The 19704-nt window shown below is 50.0% G+C and overlaps 1 protein-coding gene across 15 annotated transcripts in view; it reads right to left on the bottom strand.

Moving 5' to 3' along the window:
• MROH7 (maestro heat like repeat family member 7) overlaps positions 1-19704 on the bottom strand; it is a 73126-nt gene that overhangs the window by 12854 nt on the left and 40568 nt on the right. For 10 of the 15 annotated variants that reach the window (XR_004185401.1, XM_031669154.1, XM_031669155.1 and 7 more), the window contains 7 exons: positions 17782-17933; positions 17238-17414; positions 16617-16771; positions 13591-13729; positions 9951-10141; positions 4571-4708; positions 2045-2159 (listed from right to left, as the gene is read on the bottom strand). Coding sequence is in view for 13 of the 15 variants with exons in the window: in XM_031669154.1 (XP_031525014.1) it covers positions 2045-2159; positions 4571-4708; positions 9951-10141; positions 13591-13729; positions 16617-16771; positions 17238-17414; positions 17782-17933 (1067 nt within the window). In the remaining 2 variants the exon portion in view is untranslated. Of the gene's footprint in view, positions 1-1968; positions 2212-4570; positions 4709-9950; positions 10142-13590; positions 13730-16616; positions 16772-17237; positions 17415-17781; positions 17934-19704 lie in introns of all 15 variants that reach the window. The other 5 variants (XM_021941942.2, XM_031669161.1, XR_004185402.1 and 2 more) reach the window with 4 other exon arrangements.

Raw genomic sequence — 19704 nt, 5'->3', positions numbered from 1 at the left:
TTTCTCTTTCCCTCACCATGGTCAGGGAAATTGGAGTTAGAACTGGGTGGAGCTGGGGCTGGAACCCAGGACTCCCAACCCCAGGGCCAGGGTTGCTCTCCCTGGAGGTGACACATTCTGCTGGTACCTGCAGAGCCAGGCAGTGTTTATTCATCCATCCCATCCCCACTTCTTGGGGCACCTGGGGGTGCAATGCCAATGTGACATGGCCCCTTCTCCCAACTCACAGCCCACCTGGAGTGGCAGAAAAGATGACAAAAGCACCTAGGATGTCGATGCTGCCTCTTGTTCATTTGGCAAACTTTCAGGTTCAGCTTAAATGTCATCTCCTCCAGGAAGCCCTCCTTAACCTTCACACTATCCAAGCAGACAATGAGCCTCCTGCCTCTGACCCTCACTATACAGACCCTGGTGATAGCCCAGACCTGCCTCATGACAACTATCAGGTCACAAGAGCTAGGTAAGCATGGTGGTTAAAAGAGTGGGTTTTACACTGTCAGTCAACAGACAAATGGATAAACAAAATGTGGTATGTACAGGAAATGAAATATTCAGCTTTAAGAAGAAAGGAAATTTTGGCCAGGGGCGGTGGCTCACGCCTGTAATCCCAGCACTTTGGGAGGCCGAGGCGGGCGGATCATTTGAGGTCAGGAGTTCAAGACCAGCCTGACCAACATGGGGAAACCCTGTCTCTACTAAAAATACAAAAATTAGCCGGACATCGTGGCGCTTGCTTGTAATCCCAGCTACTCAGGAGGCTGAGACAGAAGAATTGCTTGAGTCTGGGAGGCAGAAGTTGCAGTGAGTCAAAATCACGCCACTGCACTCCAGCTTGGGCAACAGAGCAAGACTCCATCTCAAAAAAAAAAAAAAGTAAGGAAATTCTGACGCATGCAACAATTATAGATAAATCTTGAAGACATTATGTTTAGGGAAACAGTCAGGCACAAAAGGACAAATATTGTATGATTCCACTTACATAAGATACCTAGAAGAGGCAAATTCATAGAGATAGAGAGTAGAATAGAGGTTACTAGGGGCTGGGGGAGGTGGAACAGGGAGTTTGCATTTAGTGGGTGTTGAGTTTCAGTAGTGAAAGATACGAAAGTTCTGGAGATGAATAGTAGTGATGGTTGCATAACAATATGAATATATTAATGTCATTGAACTGTACACCTGAAACGGTTAAAATGGCAAATTTTATGTTACGTATATTTTACCATGTTTTTTTAAAAACTAAAAGGAAAGGGGAGGGTTTTAGAGCCCGAATGTCTGGATTTGAATCCTGGATCTGCCACTTACAAGCTGTCTGGTCTTGGGAAAGTTTCTTAAATTGATGCCTCGGGGTTTTTTTCTCTAAAATGGGGCATAGAATAGTATCTGAGTCATAAGATTAGTGTGAGACCAAATGAATCAGTGTGTGTAAAGCTCTTAGAACATGCTTGGAAGACAGTAAGTGCTCAATAAATATTAGCTATTATTGTTAGCAAGTCCCTCTCTTCCAGGTCTGTCCCTACCAACTGCTCCTGACTCACCTCTCCCCAGCACCTCCCCAACACACACTCAGCTTAGATGTCACCTCCTCCAGGAAACCCTCCTTCCCTGATGCCTCCCTCCCTCAAGTCACTTGTTTCCCTACCACAGCCTGGATGGCCCCATCATAGCCCAAGTCACTCACTGGCATCACTCCCATGTTATAACTGGGGTGTCCTCTGTGTCCTCTGCCACACCAAAAGTTCCTTGAGGGCAGGGTAGAGTCAAATTCACCTTTATATGTCTGGTGCCTGACACACAGAGGTGCCCAGCAAAGGTTGTTGGTTCCCTGGGCACTAGGGGAGTCTGGTTAAGAGTGGAATGGGGTAAAGGATGGAAGGACAGGGAGAGGAGGGAGGGAGACTAACAAGGTCATCATAGTCAAGAGAAATCATGCCCATGGGAAAGCTTTGTAAACTATAAAGTACTATTTACATAGGAGAAATGACCAGTAACGTGAACCGAGACCCGGGAGGAGCTCCCGCTGTGTACCAGCTGCCCCTGTTGGTACCTCCACGAAGAAGGCGGTGGCCGTGATCTTGTGCTTCTCGTCGCCTCGCTCCAGGAGCGGGATGAGCAGGTAGAGGATGCGGCACAGCTCCTGGCAGGAGTAGTGCACCATGGCCCTGGGGGTGGGGAGGAGGAGCAGTCCCCTCAGGTCTCCAGCCCCAGGGGGACCTGTGGGGGGAAGTTGCTTGTGACACTGGAAATCCTGGGTAAGCCAGGATCACCTGGATTCGGGCAGTCCCAGGATTTTCCACCTGGGTGGGATCTCAGAGGTCATCTGGTTTCACTGCTTCATTTAACAGATGAAGAAACTGAAGCCCAGAAGGGGAAAGAGACTTGCCTGAGGGCACAGCACACATCAATAAGAGAGGCAGGCTGAAGACCCTCAGCTACACAGGACCACGTCAGGCAGCAGAGCGAGGAAGGAGAGGGTGTGAAGGCCCACTAACCAAGCACCAGGCAGCAGGCACACGCTTTCACATTGTTACTCCATCTGATCCTTCGAAGCAGGTTACTGTTATTATCCCCATTTCATAGGTGAGGAAACAGAGGCTCTAAGTGTGAACTGCCCACGGTCACAGAGCTAGAAAATGGCAGAGCTGGAGCCCCAACCGAGGGCTCACGTTCCAGCTGCCTGGTTCATTCTACTAAGCCAGTGGTCCTCTAAGTGCCACCCCCACCCAACCAGAGCATCAGCACCAGCTGGAAACTTGTTAGAAGTGAACCATCCCAGGCCAGGCGCGGTGGCTCAGGCCTGACCACTTTGGGAGGCTGAGACGGGCAGATCATTTGAGGTTAGGAGTTCAAGACCAGCCTGGTCAACATGGTAAAACCCCGTCTCTACTAAAAATACAAAACAAATTGGCTGGGTGTGGTGGCGCATGCCTGAAATCCTAGCTACTTGGGAGGTTGAGGCAGGAGAATCACTTAAAACCCCAGAGGCAGAGGTTGCAGTGAGCCGACATCGTGCCACTGCACTCCAGCCTGGGTAACAGAGTGAGACTCCATCTCAAAAAAGAAGTGCACCATTCCAGATCCACTAAGCAGGAACTCTTAGGGCGGGGGCACAGCAACCAGTGTTTTAACAGGCCCGGCAGGTGATTCCATTGCACACTTAAGTCTGAGGAGCACTGCGTTACACTCCACCATCAGTGAATGTAGTGCAGTCTGGCAACCATGCCTGAAGTCTGGAATGAGACAGCTGGGTTCAAATCCTGGCCCCAGCACTAGCTGTGTCACTTGGGGAAAGATGCTTAACTTCTCTGGGCTTCCATTTCCTCATGTATAATGCTGGGATAATAATAGTGCTATTTCACTGAGGGCCGTGGCTCACGCCTGTAATCCCAACATTTTGGGAGGCCAAGGCAGGCAGACCACCTGATTTCAGGAGTTTGAGAACAGCCTGGCCAACATAGTGAAACCCCATCTCTACTAAAAATACAAAAATTAGCCCAGCATGGTGGCGCATGCCTGTAATCCCAGCTACTCTGGAGGCTGAGGCAGGAGAATCGCTTGAACACAGGAGGCAGAGGTTGCAATGAGCAGAGATGGCGCCACTGCACTCCAGCCTGGGCGACAGTGCAAGACTCTGTCTCAAAATAAATAAATAAATATGCTACTTCATCGGTCATGGTGAGGATTAAATGGGATCATCCATGCGACAGCTGTCTGCATGGTGCCTAAAGCATAGTAAGTGCTCAGCAAATGTGATTGTGTCCTGAGATCCTGGGGAAAGCACCACCAGGAGCACTCAGGGTGCAGGGCTAAGATGCAGGCTCTCCTGCAGGAGCCACAGCGTTGGAATCAAGGTGTTCCCTCTTGACCCCATGGGAAGTTGTGCATGGCCTAGGGAAGAGCTTTGGTCAGCAGGTCACTTCTCAGCTCTGCCACTTCCTGTCTGTGTGACTTTGGGCACATGACAATTCCTCCCCAGACTTGGCATGTTCCTGTGCAAAATATGTATTAATCACCCCTGCCCCACCAGTGACTATAACTGTAGTAAAAATTAGCCTGTGTGGAGCTTTTACCATATGCCAGGGGCTGTTCAAAGTACTTTAATTAATCCTCTCCCCAACCCTCAGAGGTGGGTCTGACTATTATTTCCACGCTATTGAGGGAGAGTGGAGACTCAGAGGGAAGGAACTTGTCCCGGGTCACACAGGTGGCAAGTGGCAAGCTGGGGTTCAGATGCAGTCAGGCCATCTGCAAGGCCACACCTCAACAACTCGGTTATACCACCGTTTCTGTATTGGCATGGGAACTAAATTCATAATGCACGAAGGAAAGGGGCTTTGTGGATAGTCTAAGTGCTCCACCATGGCCAGGAACCTCTGAAGAGTGGGTGCCATCTTTAACATTTGTATTGTCCACCTGCTGAGGAAGACAGCACCCTCTCCGCTGTAGTGAAGAGGTGATAGACTGAGGAAAGCGTCTTGCCCAGAGAGAGATGCAAACCCAAGTCCGTCAGAAGATCCTGAGGTCTCCCTCTTTCTCCCTCCCACCCCAACCCCAAGGTGGTCCTGGGACTCACCTTGCCAGCAGGGCCACTCCGCGGTGGTGGCTCTCCGCCTGCTCCATGAGCTCCCAGCCGCGCTGGTCCTCCAGAAAGGTGGTCTCATAAGAGCAGCCCATCCTCAGCAGCAGGGTTTTCACCACTTTCACCACCCAGCTGCCAAGACAAGGCAATTGAGACCTCATGCCTAGCCGGGCTCTAGCAGGCCGAGCCTCCCCCCACCCCGACCGTTCCTGCCATCTGGCCTGACAAACTTCTCTTCACCATGTTAGGTAGGGGTATCCAGTGTATCCACAAAGGGTGACTTTTTACAAATAATCATTAGCTTTTAGAACAAGAGAGGAAACAGAAGCAAAGTCCACCTCCCTATGAAGGCTGTGCTTTTACCTCTGGGACCAGCCTCTCTCACCCTCCACTCCACATCAGCCATGGGCTGGGCAAGCAGCTTCTCTGCTCACTCACAGTCTCCTAACTGGGCCGAGTCCCTCTCCAACTCAGGACATTTAAGGAGTGATTCTCAAACTGGATGCCCAGCAGCAGCCCTTGGGGAGCTTTTATGACCCGCCAACTGACCAGACTGGGGCTCCTGAGTAGCTGGGATTACAGGCCTGCGCCACCACACTCAGCTAATTTTTGTATTTTTAGTAGAGATGGGGATTCCCCGTGTTGGCTAGGCTGGTCTCGAACTCCTGATCTCAAGTGATCTGCCCGCCTTGGCCTCCCAAAGTGCTGGGATTAGAGGCGTGAGCCACCGCGCCTGGCCTACATACACTTTTATTAAAATAAAAGCTGACACTGTATAGAACACAGCTTACATTTAAACAAAGTTTTCCAGAAACCTAAACATTTGCTGAAAGAGTTTATGGTGCACTTTGTGGACATACCTCAGATGATACTGAGAGCTGATGGCTCTCATGATTCCAAAGAAAGGACTTAAGTAATCAGGTAGTCCTCAGAAATTTGCCCTTCATTTTCAGGTTTTTGCTTTTGTAATGAATATTGATCCGGTGTGAAAATAAAAGTTTCTCCTGAGGCCAGAATTTTTGAATCATTCAACCTCTGTGCTTATTGTTTGAAATGTGTGCTATCAATGATAGTCTCCCACTGGCAATGCCTTCAGCATTCAGAGTTACAAACAAAAGGGAGGGAGAAAGACAGGCAGGCTCCGAGCGTTGTCCAGTTCCCCCATCACCATTCTCTTCCCTCTGCAAGCGCTGGCTGAATGGCTAAGCTGAGATGTACAGGTTTTTGTCTGAAGAAAGGTTGTTCTCTTCGAGTTCGGGCACTAGCACCTTCACCTAAAACAGAATGAGCCTCCTGCATATGTTCCTCCGGTGACTGGACCACCCTCCCCTCCCTGTGTGTCCCTATCTCCAGGGTCATCGTTTTGGACACCTTCTTACAAACTGGCTTGGGCACAGATTGAGCTCCGGAGCTCAGAAGGGAATGACCTGACTTAGAGGTTCTAGGTAGCCACGGCTTGGCCAGCCCTCCCAGTCCTCATTTGTTGTGTGACGAATATGTATTTGGGCCAAAACTTCTGAACTCAGAACTGTATCATTCGTAGTTGATCCTCTCTGTCACTTCGCCTCACTCCCTCAATCAGGCTTCATATTTTCACAAAAATGATCCTGGGTTTCCCCTCCCCCTCCCTCCCACCCTGACCCCAAGGTGGTCCCAGGCCTCACTTCCCTCCCTTCTCACCCCATTCCCAAAGTTATACCTGCGACAGCCCAGATGGCGCCCATGCTGCTTGGTGGAAAAATAGAGTGGAAACTCTTGGGAGGAGGGCTGTGCTATGGGTGATGGGGTGGCTTGTGTGTCCCCAAACACTCACTCTGCAAGTTTCACCCTTCTAAAAGGCGTTCTCAGCAAAGTGGAGCAAGGGACACCTTGAAATATTCACTCTCTGTCCCTGCACTGGGACACCAGAGCCAATGATTGATTTGACATGGAGTTGCTTTCTTTTTTTAAGATAGGGTCTTACTCTGTCACCCAGGCTGGAGTGTAGTGGCATGAACATGGTTTACTGCAGCCTTGACCTCTTGGACTCATGCGAACCTCCTGCTTTATTCTTCCAAGTAGCTGGGACCACACACCTGGCTAATTTTCTATTTTTTTGGAGTGATGGGTTTTCGCCATGTTGCCTAGGCTGGTCTCAAACTCCTGGCCTCAAGCAATTCTCCTACCTTAGCCTCCCAGAGTGCTAGGGTTACAGGCGTGGGCCACTGCACCCAGCTGGAGCTGCTTTAAAGCCCAGGGCTGCTGAAAGTTTCACCTTCCTGGAAGGCACAGAAACTGGGCTTCACAGGTAAGCTCTCAGGCCACTCCCTCCTCCTCCTTCAAACCCAAGCTGTTTGCAGAGGTAATTGTTGCACTCATTACCAGAGCCTGCCTCTCCTCTAGGGAGGATGTGACCACCTTGTGTGCTGTCGTTCCGTGGAGCTATTCCACCTCATCACTGCGGTCTGGAGCACCCACAATTTGCTCCGGTGCCATACCCTAGAGGATTCATTTCCTGTATAAATCACCACAACCTGGGTGGCTCAAAACAACAGAAACAAATTCTTTCGCAGTTCTAGAGACCAGATATCCAAAATCAAGGTGTCAGCAGGGCCACAGTCCTCTGAAGAGCCCAGGGGAGAATCTTTCCTTGCCTCTTGTGGCTTCTGGTGGCTCCCAGCACTCCTTGGCTTGTGACCACATCACTCACTCTCTGTCTTCATCAGCCTTCTCCCCTTTGTCTGGGCCTCTCTTCTCCTTATAAGGCCACTTGGCATTGGATTCAGTGCCCACATGGTTAATCCAGGAGGACCTCATCTTGAGATCCTTAATTATATCTGCAAATACCCTTTTTCCAAATAAGGTCACCTTCATAGGTTCTGGACAGACATGTTTTTTGGGGGCCACCATTTAGACCACTACATCTCATGGCTTTTCTGGCCCCCCTTCAGCCTGGCACATGCCTGCCTCTGCTTTTTCTGCCTCTCAGGCTGCTTCTGAGATGCTGAGGTAAGGTGATACTTGGGCACTCCTCCAGCTTCTCCTTGATGTCCTCAGTTGAGCCACAGCCTCTGCATTGGCAGGTCACACCTTTCATCACTCCAAGGTCAAGAACTGTTTCCCATATGTGTTCCTCCTCCCCCTCCAGAGCCTCCTTTTTTTCCCTAGAGCCCGTCAGCTTTCTGGGCGATGCTCTCAGGGCAGCGTCTACAAGCATGAGCAGGAGGGGAATGGGAACTGGCCGCACTGCTGGCAAATGGTGTCTTGCTGGGATGCAACCCCATCTGGTCCTCACAGCACACCAGTGGGGCAGGAATCATTTATCCATTTCATAGGCAAGGAAACCAACTGCCAAGAGATAAAATTCATTTACCCAAAATACAACGTTCTAGGTGATGAAGCCAGGATTTGAATCCAAGACCTTCAGACACAAGCCCACTACACAACTGCTTGCCCTCTGCCTCTCTAAATGCACCTTTCTGTGCATAACACACAATAGGAGTCATAGAAGTAAAAACTGATAAACGGCTACATGAAAATTAAACATTTCTGGCCTGGACATGGTGGCTTACACCTATAATCCTAGCACTTCGGGAGGCCAAGGTTGGAGGATCACTTGAGCCTAGGAGTTTGAGACCAGCCTGGGCAATATGGCAAGACCCCCATCTCTACAAACGATGTGACGAAATCTCGCTGTGATGCCCAGGCTGGAGTGCACTGGTGCGATCTTGGCTCACTGCAACCTCTACCTCTCAGGTTCAAGCGATTCTCCTGCCTCAGCCTCCTGAGCACCTGAGATTATAGGCACCCACCACCACACCCAGCTAATTTTTGTATTTTTAGTAGAGACGGGATTTCACCATATTGGCCAGGCTGGTCTTGAACTCCTGACTTCAAGCAGTGAAGTCAGGCTCAAGTGGGAGGATTGCTTGAGCCTGGGAGGTCAAGGCTGCAGTGAGCCATGTTTGCGCCATTGCACTCCAGCCTGGGCAACAGAGTGAGACTCTGTCTCAAAAAAAAGAAAAGAAAAAAAGCAAACTCAATGTCATTCATGATAAGAGAAACACATACTAAAACTACAGCAAAATTCCATTTTTTAATTCTAATATTGGCAAAGATAAAAATGTTTTATAACTCATTGTATTGGCAAGGGTGTGGGGAAATAGATATTCATGCACTGCCGGTGGCAGTGTCCTCTGTGAGAGGCAATTTGGCAAACTGGATGTTTTAGGAGTCACTCCATTTTATCCTTTATCATGCAATGGTCAGGAGCTTTTTTCTATCACCTTAATATGTAATGCAGAAGCCCTTTGATGTGCGCATTCTACTTTCAGGAATTGTCCTACATATGCAATCGCACGTACACATAAAGACATATAAACAAGCAAACTCACTGCAGCCTTGTAATTGCCAAAGGCTGGAAATCAGTGAAATCCAGAGAAGCCTGGTTAAATAAATTACGGTGCACTGGGATCCTATACGTAGAGATACTATGCAGCTGTTAAAAATAAGGAGAGAGCTTGGCCGGGTGCAGTGGCTCACGCCTATAATCCCAACACTTTGGGAGGCCAAGGCGGGTGGATCACCTGAGGTCAGGAGTTCAAGACCAGTCTGGCCAACGTGGTGAAACCCTGTCTCTACTAAAAATGAAAACAATTAGCTGGGCATGGTGGCAGACACTGGTAATCCCAGCTACTCGGGAGGCTGAGGTAGGAGAATTGCTTGAACCCAGGAGACGGAGGTGAGCTGAGATCCCGCCAATGCACTCCAGTCTGAGCCACAGAGTGAGACTCCATCTCAAATAAATAAATAAGGAGACAGCTCTACAATACAATGGTCTCCAAGACATAGTATGCAAAGAAGGCAAAAAAATGTGACGTGCTGCCATTGGTGTAAAAGTACAGAATATGAGCAAATGTGTTTATCCCTGCATAATCCTCCTCTGGGAGGGCATGAAGAACCTGGTTGTCTTTGAGAATGTAACTGGGGTAAGGACAGGGAAGGAAGCTTCCTTTTAATGTCTTTTGAGTATTTTACCCATGTGCCTATATTATCTACTCCAATTAATACTAAAAAATAAAGTATTTGGGCCTTGGATACAAACCTAATACAAATAATATCTCTAGAGGGGAAGGAAGAAAAAGAGTGAACTCCTTGGGGAGGGCTGATTCTTTCCTGCGATCTAGACTAAACACAGTGTGTAATGCACAGAGCAGGTGCTCAAAAACAGTTGCTGAATGAATTATTGGCTCTAATAAAAGTGTGCTTCTGTTTTCTCTTCTAGTCCCAAAGCTAATTTCTATTGATTGATTGCCTGGAGACTTTTGGAGGCTCTGGCTGGATGGCCCTTCCCACCGCCGGGGACAGCAGGGTCAAGAGAGACGGCAGAGCATACCGCACAGGTACGAAGGCAGAGGGCTGTGCGCCCTTCTTGGTGTCCTTGGGAAAAGCCACGTAGCCAGGCAGGTTGAGGCCAATGTGGTAATGGACCTGAATAAGCAGGGCCAGGAGCAGCTGCGGGTAGATGCGCCTCACACGGCCCATGCAGCTATTGACGGACAGGAGCTCGCACAGGCCGCTGGCTGCCTATGGGGCAGAGGAGAGGGGGCTGGGATGCTGTGGCCCATCTTCCCAGCACTCCTGGCTGGGGCCTGGACTGCCTCTCTGGGAGGTAGGATCTGGGTCTTTGCTGTCCTCTGGCCCAGCCTGGGGAAGCTAGGATTCCCCACCCCACAGACCCAGACCTCTGACTCTCTGGGTAGGCCCTGTCCCAGAGCAAGGACAACAGTTCACCCCTTAGTTTTGGTCTAGGGCTTTGATGTTTATGCAACCTTGGAAGAATCATGGTGGAAGAATCGCTTCTACCTCCTGAGAGGTAAAGAGTCTTGATCCCATTTTGCAGGTGAGGAGACAGACTCAGAGGGGTGAGGCTGCTAGCTCAAGGTCACCAGCCCCTTGGGGCAGAGCTGGAACTTGAACCCAGGTTTTCTGATACCAACTATAGCATGCTGTGCCTCTTCCTCACTCACAACACAGGCACACAGAATGTAAGGGGCACCAGGCTGGCCTCTTCACCCCAGGCCATTAAACTAGGCTGTCCTCACTCCCATCCCCATGAGACCAGCAGCCAAGAAAAACAACACCAGGCCTTGAGCAAGAGCCTGGCTCAAGTGCCAGCTCTACCCCCAAGGACGGGTGACCTGGGGCAACTTCTCCAGCTGCCAGTCCAGCTCTGGACCTGGCCTGGGCCCACCCTCATACTTGGCCCACCAAGTCCTCTCTAACTGGCAGAAGGGCAATACTAGGGGGTGGGGAGCGGATGATGGGCTGGTATCACAAGACTCATGACTCATTCTGGCTCTGCCACTCCCTGGCACCTGTGGGCCTCAGATCTCTGAAAAGTGGTGTCACTGATCATCATCCATCCAGTCCCACAGGAGTGTTAGAGCCTGAATGAGAGGGCGAAGGAAAGCATGCTTTATACATCAATGGTTTGAGCTGTGCCATTAGGACTCCATGCAGGCCAGGCACAGTGGCTCATGCCTGTAATCTCAGCACTTTGGGAGGCCAAGGTGGGCAGATCACTTGAGGTTAGGAGTTTGAAACCAGCCTGGCCAACATGGGAAAACCCCATCTCTACTAAAAATACAAAAATTAGCCAGGTGTGGTGGCAGGTGCCTGTAGTCCCAGCTACTCGCCTGTAGTCTCGACTGAGGCACGAGAATCACTTGAACTTGGGAGGTGGAAGGGTTGCAGTGAGCCAAGATCGTGCCACTGCACTCCAACAACGTGGGTGATAGAGCAAGACTCAGTCTCAAAAAAAAAAAAAAAAAAAAAAGACTCCATGCATCTGGGCCAAGAGGAAAGCATTTAACTGCAAAGTGGAAGAACCCCTGACACGTTCCCTTGGAGAAAAGTGACCTAACATGGGCTGGATGAGAACAATAAATGGCAGTTAATTTGCGCTTTACAGCTTAAGAAGTTCTTCCGCACACACTATCTCCCCTTTCTCAACAGGTAAGATAGACAAAGCAGGAGTTATCACAGCCCGTTTTACAGATGTAAGCACCAAGGCTAGAGAGGGGAAGTGATTGACCATGGTTATATAGTGAGGCAGTGGCAGAGCTAAGACAAGTCTCTTGAACTCAAAGCCCTTGTACTTTTTCAGCAGCCCAAAGCTAATGATTACATCCAAAGAACACAGTCTGTGGTGTAAGGGAAAAGTCTCTAGTGATGTGTCATAGGGCTCTGCTTTTGGCTCTATCTTGCTCAAATGATTTATCAGGGCCGTAAGATAAGAATGAGTTCAGGCTGTATCCACGCTTAAACTATGCTTGCTGGACAAGAAGCACAAATGAGTGACTAAAGAATACACTAACATACACCAATTGTAGAAGAGGATGAATGCCCAAATTACAAGAGAAGGAGTGCTGGTGCCTGATGCACAGAACTCAGTGCTGGAGGACAAAGGCAGAGAGATATGGGAGTGAAGCACAGGATTTGGAAGCAGAAGGTCTGCTGGGTTTGAGTCCTAGCACCACCACTGCTAGCTAGGTGACCTGGGGGTGACATGGAATGTCTGTAAGCAGGAGCATCCTCCTCTGTAATGGGATAATACTACCCTCTCCTTCATCTACTGTATCGTTATTTGCTTCCCTTCACCAGAATGTCTCGCTGCTGAATCCCCAGAACCTACAAGTGTGCTTGGCACATAGTATAGGAGGTATTCACTAAACATTTGTTGAATAAATAAATCAGCCCAACAAAAACATTTCTGAGTGCTTACTATGCGCCAGGTGTATGCAAGATGCTGGGGATATCGTGGTGAGCACAGCGGGACAGCACTGTCTTCATGCATCTCACAGATTAACCAAAGGATGCCCTGCAGTGTTGTCAAATGACAACTGGTGTAAACTCTTTTCATACAAAGTATGTGAAGCAAAATACAATATGTACAGATTTGACCAGGTCAGGGAGATCGGGGAGGGCTTCCCTGAGGAAGTGATGCTGGAGTTAAGAGCCGAAGGATGAGCAGAAGCTAGCTTGGTGGAGAGCATTCTAGGTAGAGGAAACAGCATGTGAAAGGCCCTGTGACCAGATAGCATGGCTGGATGAAGTTCTGACAAAGACCCAGGGGCTGGAGCAAAGCAAACAAGAGGACCATGGAGGGTGGGGAAGCCGGCCAGGGATGCAGGGCCTTCGCCACAGGTAGGAGCACTGTGTCACTCTTGGGGACAATGAAAAGCCATCAAGGGGGCTGAGAAAAGGAGATGTGCATTTCTCAAAGACTTTTTGGCTGCAGTACAGATTGGAGGGGCAGGAGCAGAATCAGGAAGGTGAGCAGGGGTATTACCCAACTGGCATGGACCAGGGTGGTGATAGAGGCAGAGGGAAATGCATCTCTTCAGCCCAGCTGGCTTCCTGAGTCAGAGTTGCCTTTCCCTCTGTGTTCCCAGCATCAAGCTTGGCGTGTGGCAGCAAGAAGTGCTTAAACATTGTGTGTCACCTAAATGAATGAATGTGTTATCTCATAATCTTCACAGCCGCCAAATGAGAAATATATTATTTCTATTCACATATGTAGAAACTGAGCCTCACAGAGGTTGAAGTGACTTACCTAGGCCACAAAATGGTAATGTAGGATTTAAAAAAAAATAAAGAAGGGATCTTGCTATAGTGCCCAGGCTGGCCTCAAACTCCTGGCCTCAAGTGATCCTCTGCCTCCATCTCCCAAAGTGCTGGAATTACAGGCATGAGCCACCATGCCCAGCCAGAACCAGAATTTAGACTGTCTGTGACTCCAAGTCACTCTTCTTCCCCTACCTCAGGCTGCTGCTGTCACCATAGATAACACTACTGTTATTGTCCCCAGTGAACCACAAACAAGAGCCAGAGCCAGAGACCTGCCCAAGACCACACAACTAGTTACTGGCAGAGTGCGGTACTGGAGGCCGGGTGTGCTGAGCTCAGCAGGAGGGAAGGAGAGAGGAAGGGCAGGACAGGCAGTGATAGGGGCTGGCCAACTGGGCACTCACCGCCAGGGGCATGATGGAAGCCCGGCCCTCCTTGGTGACAGGCTTCTCCTTCAGGCTGCCCAGGAGCAGATCCAGGAGGTCTCGGACATCACAGCTGGGCTTGCGCAGTATCAGCTGCCTCCACATCTCTGCTCCATTGCTGAGGTCAGGGATGGGGGCAATTAGTGGTTGCCAAGGCAGTGGGGCTCACCCAGCCTCCAAATGGTTTCAGGAGGGGGAAGGTAAGATGCCAATGAAATGGCATCCATGGGCACACTTGCAAGGAATAGTCCAGAACACACTCCCAAAAAGTCAGGGTCTAGAAGGATGAGAAACCCTATTTCCTGGCCGGGCACGGTGGCTCATGCCTGTAATCCCAGAACTTTGGGAGGCCAAAGTGGGTGGATCACCTGAGGTCAGGAGTTCGAGACCAGCCTGGCCAACATGGTGAAACCCCGTCTCTACTAATAATACAAAAAAGGTAGCTGAGCATGGTGGTGCATGCCTGTAATCACAGCTACTCGGGAAGCTGAGGCAGGAGAATAGCTTGAACTCGGGAGACAGAGGTTGCAGTGAACCGAGATCGCGCCAGTGCACTCCAGCCTGGGAGACAAGAGCGAAACTCCGTCTTAAAAAAAAAAAAAAAAAAAAAAAGGCCGAGCGCAGTGGCTCATGCCTGTAATTCCAGCACTTTGGGAGGCCGAGGCGGGTGGATCACGAGGTCAGAAGATCGAGACCATCCTGGCTAACACGGTGAAAACCCGTCTCTACTAAAAATACAAAAAATTAGCTGGGTGTGGCGGCGGACGCCTATAGTCCCAGCTACTTGGGAGGCTGAGGCAGGAGAATGCCGTGAACCCGGGAGGCGGAGCTTGCAGTGAGCCAAGATCGTGCCACTACACTCCAGCCTGGGCAACTGAGCAAGACTCCGTCTCAAAAAAAAAAAAACAAAAAACAAAGAAACCCTATTTCCCAGGTATCATGCCAAATGTTTCACATGCAATGTATTACTTCGGCAGATATTAGCTAAGCATTTACTGTACGCCAGGCCCTAGGCAAATCTTGTGGAATACAGATATGAACAAGAATTCAAGACACTCAAGATCACTGAATTCTCACAATAACCCTAATGTGAGTGTTGTTATTCCCTTTTTACAAATGAGGAATTGAGGCTCAGAGAGGTGAAATTACCAGTCCAAGATTACACAGCTGCAGAGTCAAGATGTGGCCAGGTCGGATGTCTTCAAAGCCTGTGCTCATTCCTCTAACCAAGGAGCAAGAATGGAGGCAGCTGAGCAGCCTGGGGCTAGGATCCTGAACTTGTCATATAATATCAGGGAGCCTCTGCTCCCATCCCTTAAAAGGCAGTACACCAGGCAAGGAAAAGCATCTGCACCTAACCAAACTCCTATCATGGGCTGTTGAAAACACTGGAGGCCAGTGTGCTAAAGGGTTAACAAAAACCTTTCCCCTTCTATGAGAGTGTTTCAACCCTCCATTCCTTTCTAGCTCTGTTCCCCTGGAAACCTGATACAGTATATCAACTATGTTGCTAGGCAACATTACTTATGGTAATAATGACTCCACTGGTAAATTACATCTGGACTGGGAGGAACTATAAATTAACTATAAAAACTGATGGGGACACTATAGCATTGAGCTTCCCAGGATGCAGTTACCCTTGTAACTGGGTTTGTCCCTGTGGGGACCCTGGAAGCAAAGCCAAGATATTGTAAAAGATAGTGGTCCCTGTGAGGCCTGTGCCATTTAAGCCAGGGCAGCTCCCATATCCACCCTATGGGTCTCTTTTCATCACACCTGAGCTTTCACCTGGGAGGCCCAAGAGACCAGCTCCTAGACTCAGGGCCAAGACTAGGGTAAGGAAAGTGAGGCATCCAGGGTGCCACCTTTAAGGAAGCCCTCATTCTCCGGCTCACACAAGTGCAGACTTGGCACCTGAGCCTATCTCCTTAAATGTTGTGCCCTGGATGCCTCTGTCTGGCCTGCTGTGGGGGCTGCTGCAAGGACCCCCACAAAGAGGAGCTCCTGACCCTGCCCTGTCCTGTATCCTGAGTGACGGATGTCAGGTGAGGCCCCCGGTAGTCTTGTGAGTCTGACTGCTTAGTGGACCCAAGAAAAAAAACCCTGGTGGGGAATACAGCCAGAAAGGGTTTAATTCTTCCAAGTGGGAGACTGGGATGTGCCAGCTGGGCCCTAACCTTCCCGACTGACCTTCTTGGTTTCTATGAATGACATCAACTGTCCTTATTGAAGCATACCCCATTTATAAAGCTCTGCACAGTTCTTTGGCTCTCAAACAACCACCCGAAGGTGTGGATCACTCACTGCCTTGTTTTACTCATTCAAAGAAGACATGGGAGCATTTCCTGGGCTGGGAGGCTGAGGTCAGCCAGACTGACCTCTGCTGCCTACGAGCTCACCATCTGACCACAGTCCCCTCTGCCCATCAGATCATGAGCTCCCTGAAGACAGTGAGCATGGAGCACCCTTCCGCACTGGCCCAGGCCCGAGCGGGCTCTCAACACGGCTGACTGCATTACTCTGTCATGACCACCCACCTGGGATTGCAGGGATCATTTCCTTCTTTTGCATATGGAGGAAAGACAGGACAAGTGGGCTACCCAAGACCCAAATGGCAACTGGACGCAGAGCCAGGACAGGCACTCAGACCTCCTTTCAATGGCATTGTTAAAGAGTTCTGGGCTGGTAGTTAGTTAGACCTGAGTTTAGGTCCTCTGTTCTATTGCTTGCTCAGTAAGTACCTAGGGCAAGAAACTTCCCTAAGCCTCAGTTTCCTCATCTGCAGAATGGGATGTTGTGAGAATGAGAGACTATTGTAATGCTTGGCACTGACAGCAGCAGTGCTCAGGAAGTACTTAATGGTTGTCATAAACACCCCAGATCACAGAAGAGGGGCCATCTGGGAGGGCGAGGGGCTTATCTGGGCAGAAGGGGGTCCCCAACCTGGGGTGGGGGCTGCTTGAACCCTGTAAGATGCAGTGGCTGGGAACCCCTTCACTTGGTACCTGTTCAGTGGGAGGGGGCACATGAGCAGGGCCACCACCACCTCGGTCATGAAGGAGCTGGCCAGGAGGGAGACGGGCAGCAGGGCCACCTGGCGGGCCCGAGGCTCCTGGATGTGGCTCAGCTGCATGTAGATGCCCTGCATGATTTCTGGGATCTGGGGCACAGCCGGGGCAGCCATGAGCAGGGGGACAGCCCAATGGAGAAGCCAGGGGAGGCACGGGGGCAGCAGGAAGGTGGGAGGAGAGGGAAGGGGGTGACAGACTAGAAGACAGGGGAGAAGGCCCAAAGGAGAGAGAGAGGAAGAGGCAAGCAGAGCGCCTGCCCCTCCCTGGGAGTGAGCTAATTTCTCTTTACTATGCTTCCCTACACCCTCTTCCACCACCAAACCCACCTCCACCCACCACCAAGTCAGTTGAGCTCCTTCAGGGCTGGTAAGAGAAAATCTTCAAGGTGGGAGCACCTAGAACTCAGCCACCAGCACCCCTTCCCTGCCTCATAGCTTAGGGGGCTCAGGTATTCCCCACCCTGCCCACTGTCAGGTAGGCCAGTGATGAGCAGGCCATGGCAGGGGGCTCCCAAGCCCCAGTGACAGCTCAGTCCCTGCCCCCAGGAGGCCTTACCACCTCCAGTGCCCTGTGGCGGTACCACTCTAGCACCGAGCTAAGCATGACCTCCGAGGCCAGCTGCATCATCTCCCTGGAGTCCTTCCCTGAAGCCTCTGAGCTGCCTTTCAACCCTTCCAGGGCTGCCAGCAACAGGTCCTTTATCTGCTGGGGTCCCAGGAAGTCTCCAAATTCCTGAAACAAAGGTGCTGAGTTCATGACACTGATGGGTAGACCAAGCTTTGAGCTTCGAGCTTTGTGCACAGAGGCACAAACACTGCCTGACACCCACATGCAGAGGTCAGCAGGGAGGGCCAGGAATATTCAGTTAATAGATAAGTGTTGAACCTTTAGGGAAGGAGCTACAAATGTAGGAGCAACACGTCCCTGCACCCAGCACGGGGTGACATGCGTAAGGGAGAAGGAAGTCCATGCATTGTGGCACAGACCGGAGGAGGAGGGCACTCAGGACAGATGTGGGTGGCTGGGAAGGCGTCCTACAAAGCCTGGAAAGCTGGAAGGGAAGAAGGCTTTGGGGCTAGGTGGTGCTGCCCCTCCTCACCCCCCACCCTCTGCTGCTGGATGGGCACCAGGCAGTCACCGCGATCACCCGCAGGATGTTCTGGCACGGGCTCACAGGGTTGTAGGGCCCCAGGAAATGCTTGTTGCTCTCATATAGCTCCTTCTTGTTGGTCTCTTCCTTATCTCTGGCTCCTGCAAGAAGAGAACCTTTTCAGTGAGGCCAGATCTCCCTAGTTTTGTTAAACATACATGTAGGAAGTCCCTACATCATAAGGAACCAGCTTGATACATTTTTACATAATGAACACACCATTGTAGCCGCCCCCAGGTCAAGAAGTAGAACCGGATCAGCACCCCAGAAGCCCCTCTTGTGCACTCCTTTCGATCATTAGCCCTCTCCCTGACCCTGGCTACATACTATTCTAATTTCTCAACCCCCAGAGAGATGTCTTTGCTTTTAAACTTGATATAAATGGACATGTGTTATTCTTGACGTCTGTCTCCTTCCACTCAACGTTATACAGATAAGATTCATCCACACAGTTGCACCAGCATTAGTTCTTTCATTCATTCTCAGTGCTGTATAATTTCCCACAGTATGAAAGCCTATGATTAGTTATCAGTTCTATTTTTGATGGACATTTGGGTTATTGCCAGCTACTAAGCGTCGTGCTGCTAAGAACATTCTAGTGTGTCTTTTGGTGAGTATATCTATCTACACAGTTGTTAGTTGGATACCTAGGAGTTGATTGCTGGGTCGTAGTCTAAGCATAGATTCAGCTATAGGAGATATTGCCAAAGAGTTTTCTATGATGGGAAATCAACCGTACCCCACCAGCAGCGCACGAGAGCTCCCATTGCTCCACCTCTTGGCAGCACATGTCATTGTCTGTCTGTTTCATTTATGTCATTCTGGTGGACGTGCGGCAATACCTCTTTTAAATTGCAATCCCCTACCCCTGGTAGTACCAATCCTTATCTACTTTTCCTTAGTTTTTATCATCATCTGACTTGCTATATGTTTTACTTATTTATTTTGTTCACTGTCTATCTCCCGACAACAAGAAGGTACTCTCACCAAAGAAGGATTATTTAATCTCTTTTCCCCACTCCTGTGTCCCCATATCCTATGATAGTACCCGGCACATAGCGGCTTCATATTTTCACTTGAAGGGAACACATTTCAGGTGCACTTTCTGAGCCCTTATTGCAGCCCAGCTTGGATCCCCTCAAGAAATACAGGACTTGGGCACAAGAAAGTGACACTGAGGCAGAGTGATCACATGGACCAAGTGTGTGTGCTGTTTGTAAAGGAGAGGAGCTTAAGACCTGGAGTCAGGCAGACTCAGGTTCAAATCCCAGCCGTGCTGCTTCCTACAGTCAGGGGGCCTGGACAGACCACTTCGCTCATTGAGATTAAATCCTGAGAGTGGCCGTGTGCAGCGGCTCACGCCTATAGTCCCAGCACTTCGGGGGTTTTTTGTTTGCTTGCTTGTTTTTGGTTTTGGTTTTTTGTTGTTGCTTTTTTGCTTTTTTGTTTTGTTTTGTTTTTTGTTTGTTTGTTTTGAGACACAGTCTCGCTCTGTCGCCCAGGCTGGAGTGCAGTGGTGTGATCTTGGCTCACTGCAACCTTTGCCTCCCGGGTTCAAGCGATTCTCCTGCCTCAGCCTCCAAAGTAATGGGGACTACAGGTGTGCGCCATCACACCTGGCTTATTTTTGTATTTTTAGTAGAGACAAGGTATCACCTTGTTGACCAGGCTGGTCTTGAGCTCCTGACCTCAGCTGATCCACTCGCCTTGGCCTCCCAAAGTGCTGGAAATACACAAAGTGAGCCACCACACCCGGCCTGTAATCCCAGCACTCTGGAGGCTGAGATAGATAGTTGACTTGCACCCAGGAGTTCCAGACCAGCCTGGGCAACATGGAGAAACCCTGTCTCTACAAAAAATAAATTAGCGGCT

Source organism: Papio anubis, chromosome 1 (genome assembly GCF_008728515.1).
Source record: "Papio anubis isolate 15944 chromosome 1, Panubis1.0, whole genome shotgun sequence".
Classification (NCBI taxonomy): Eukaryota; Metazoa; Chordata; class Mammalia; order Primates; family Cercopithecidae; genus Papio; species Papio anubis.
The sequence above is the reverse complement of the archived record's forward strand: the minus strand, read 5'-3'. Positions and strand labels throughout refer to the sequence as shown.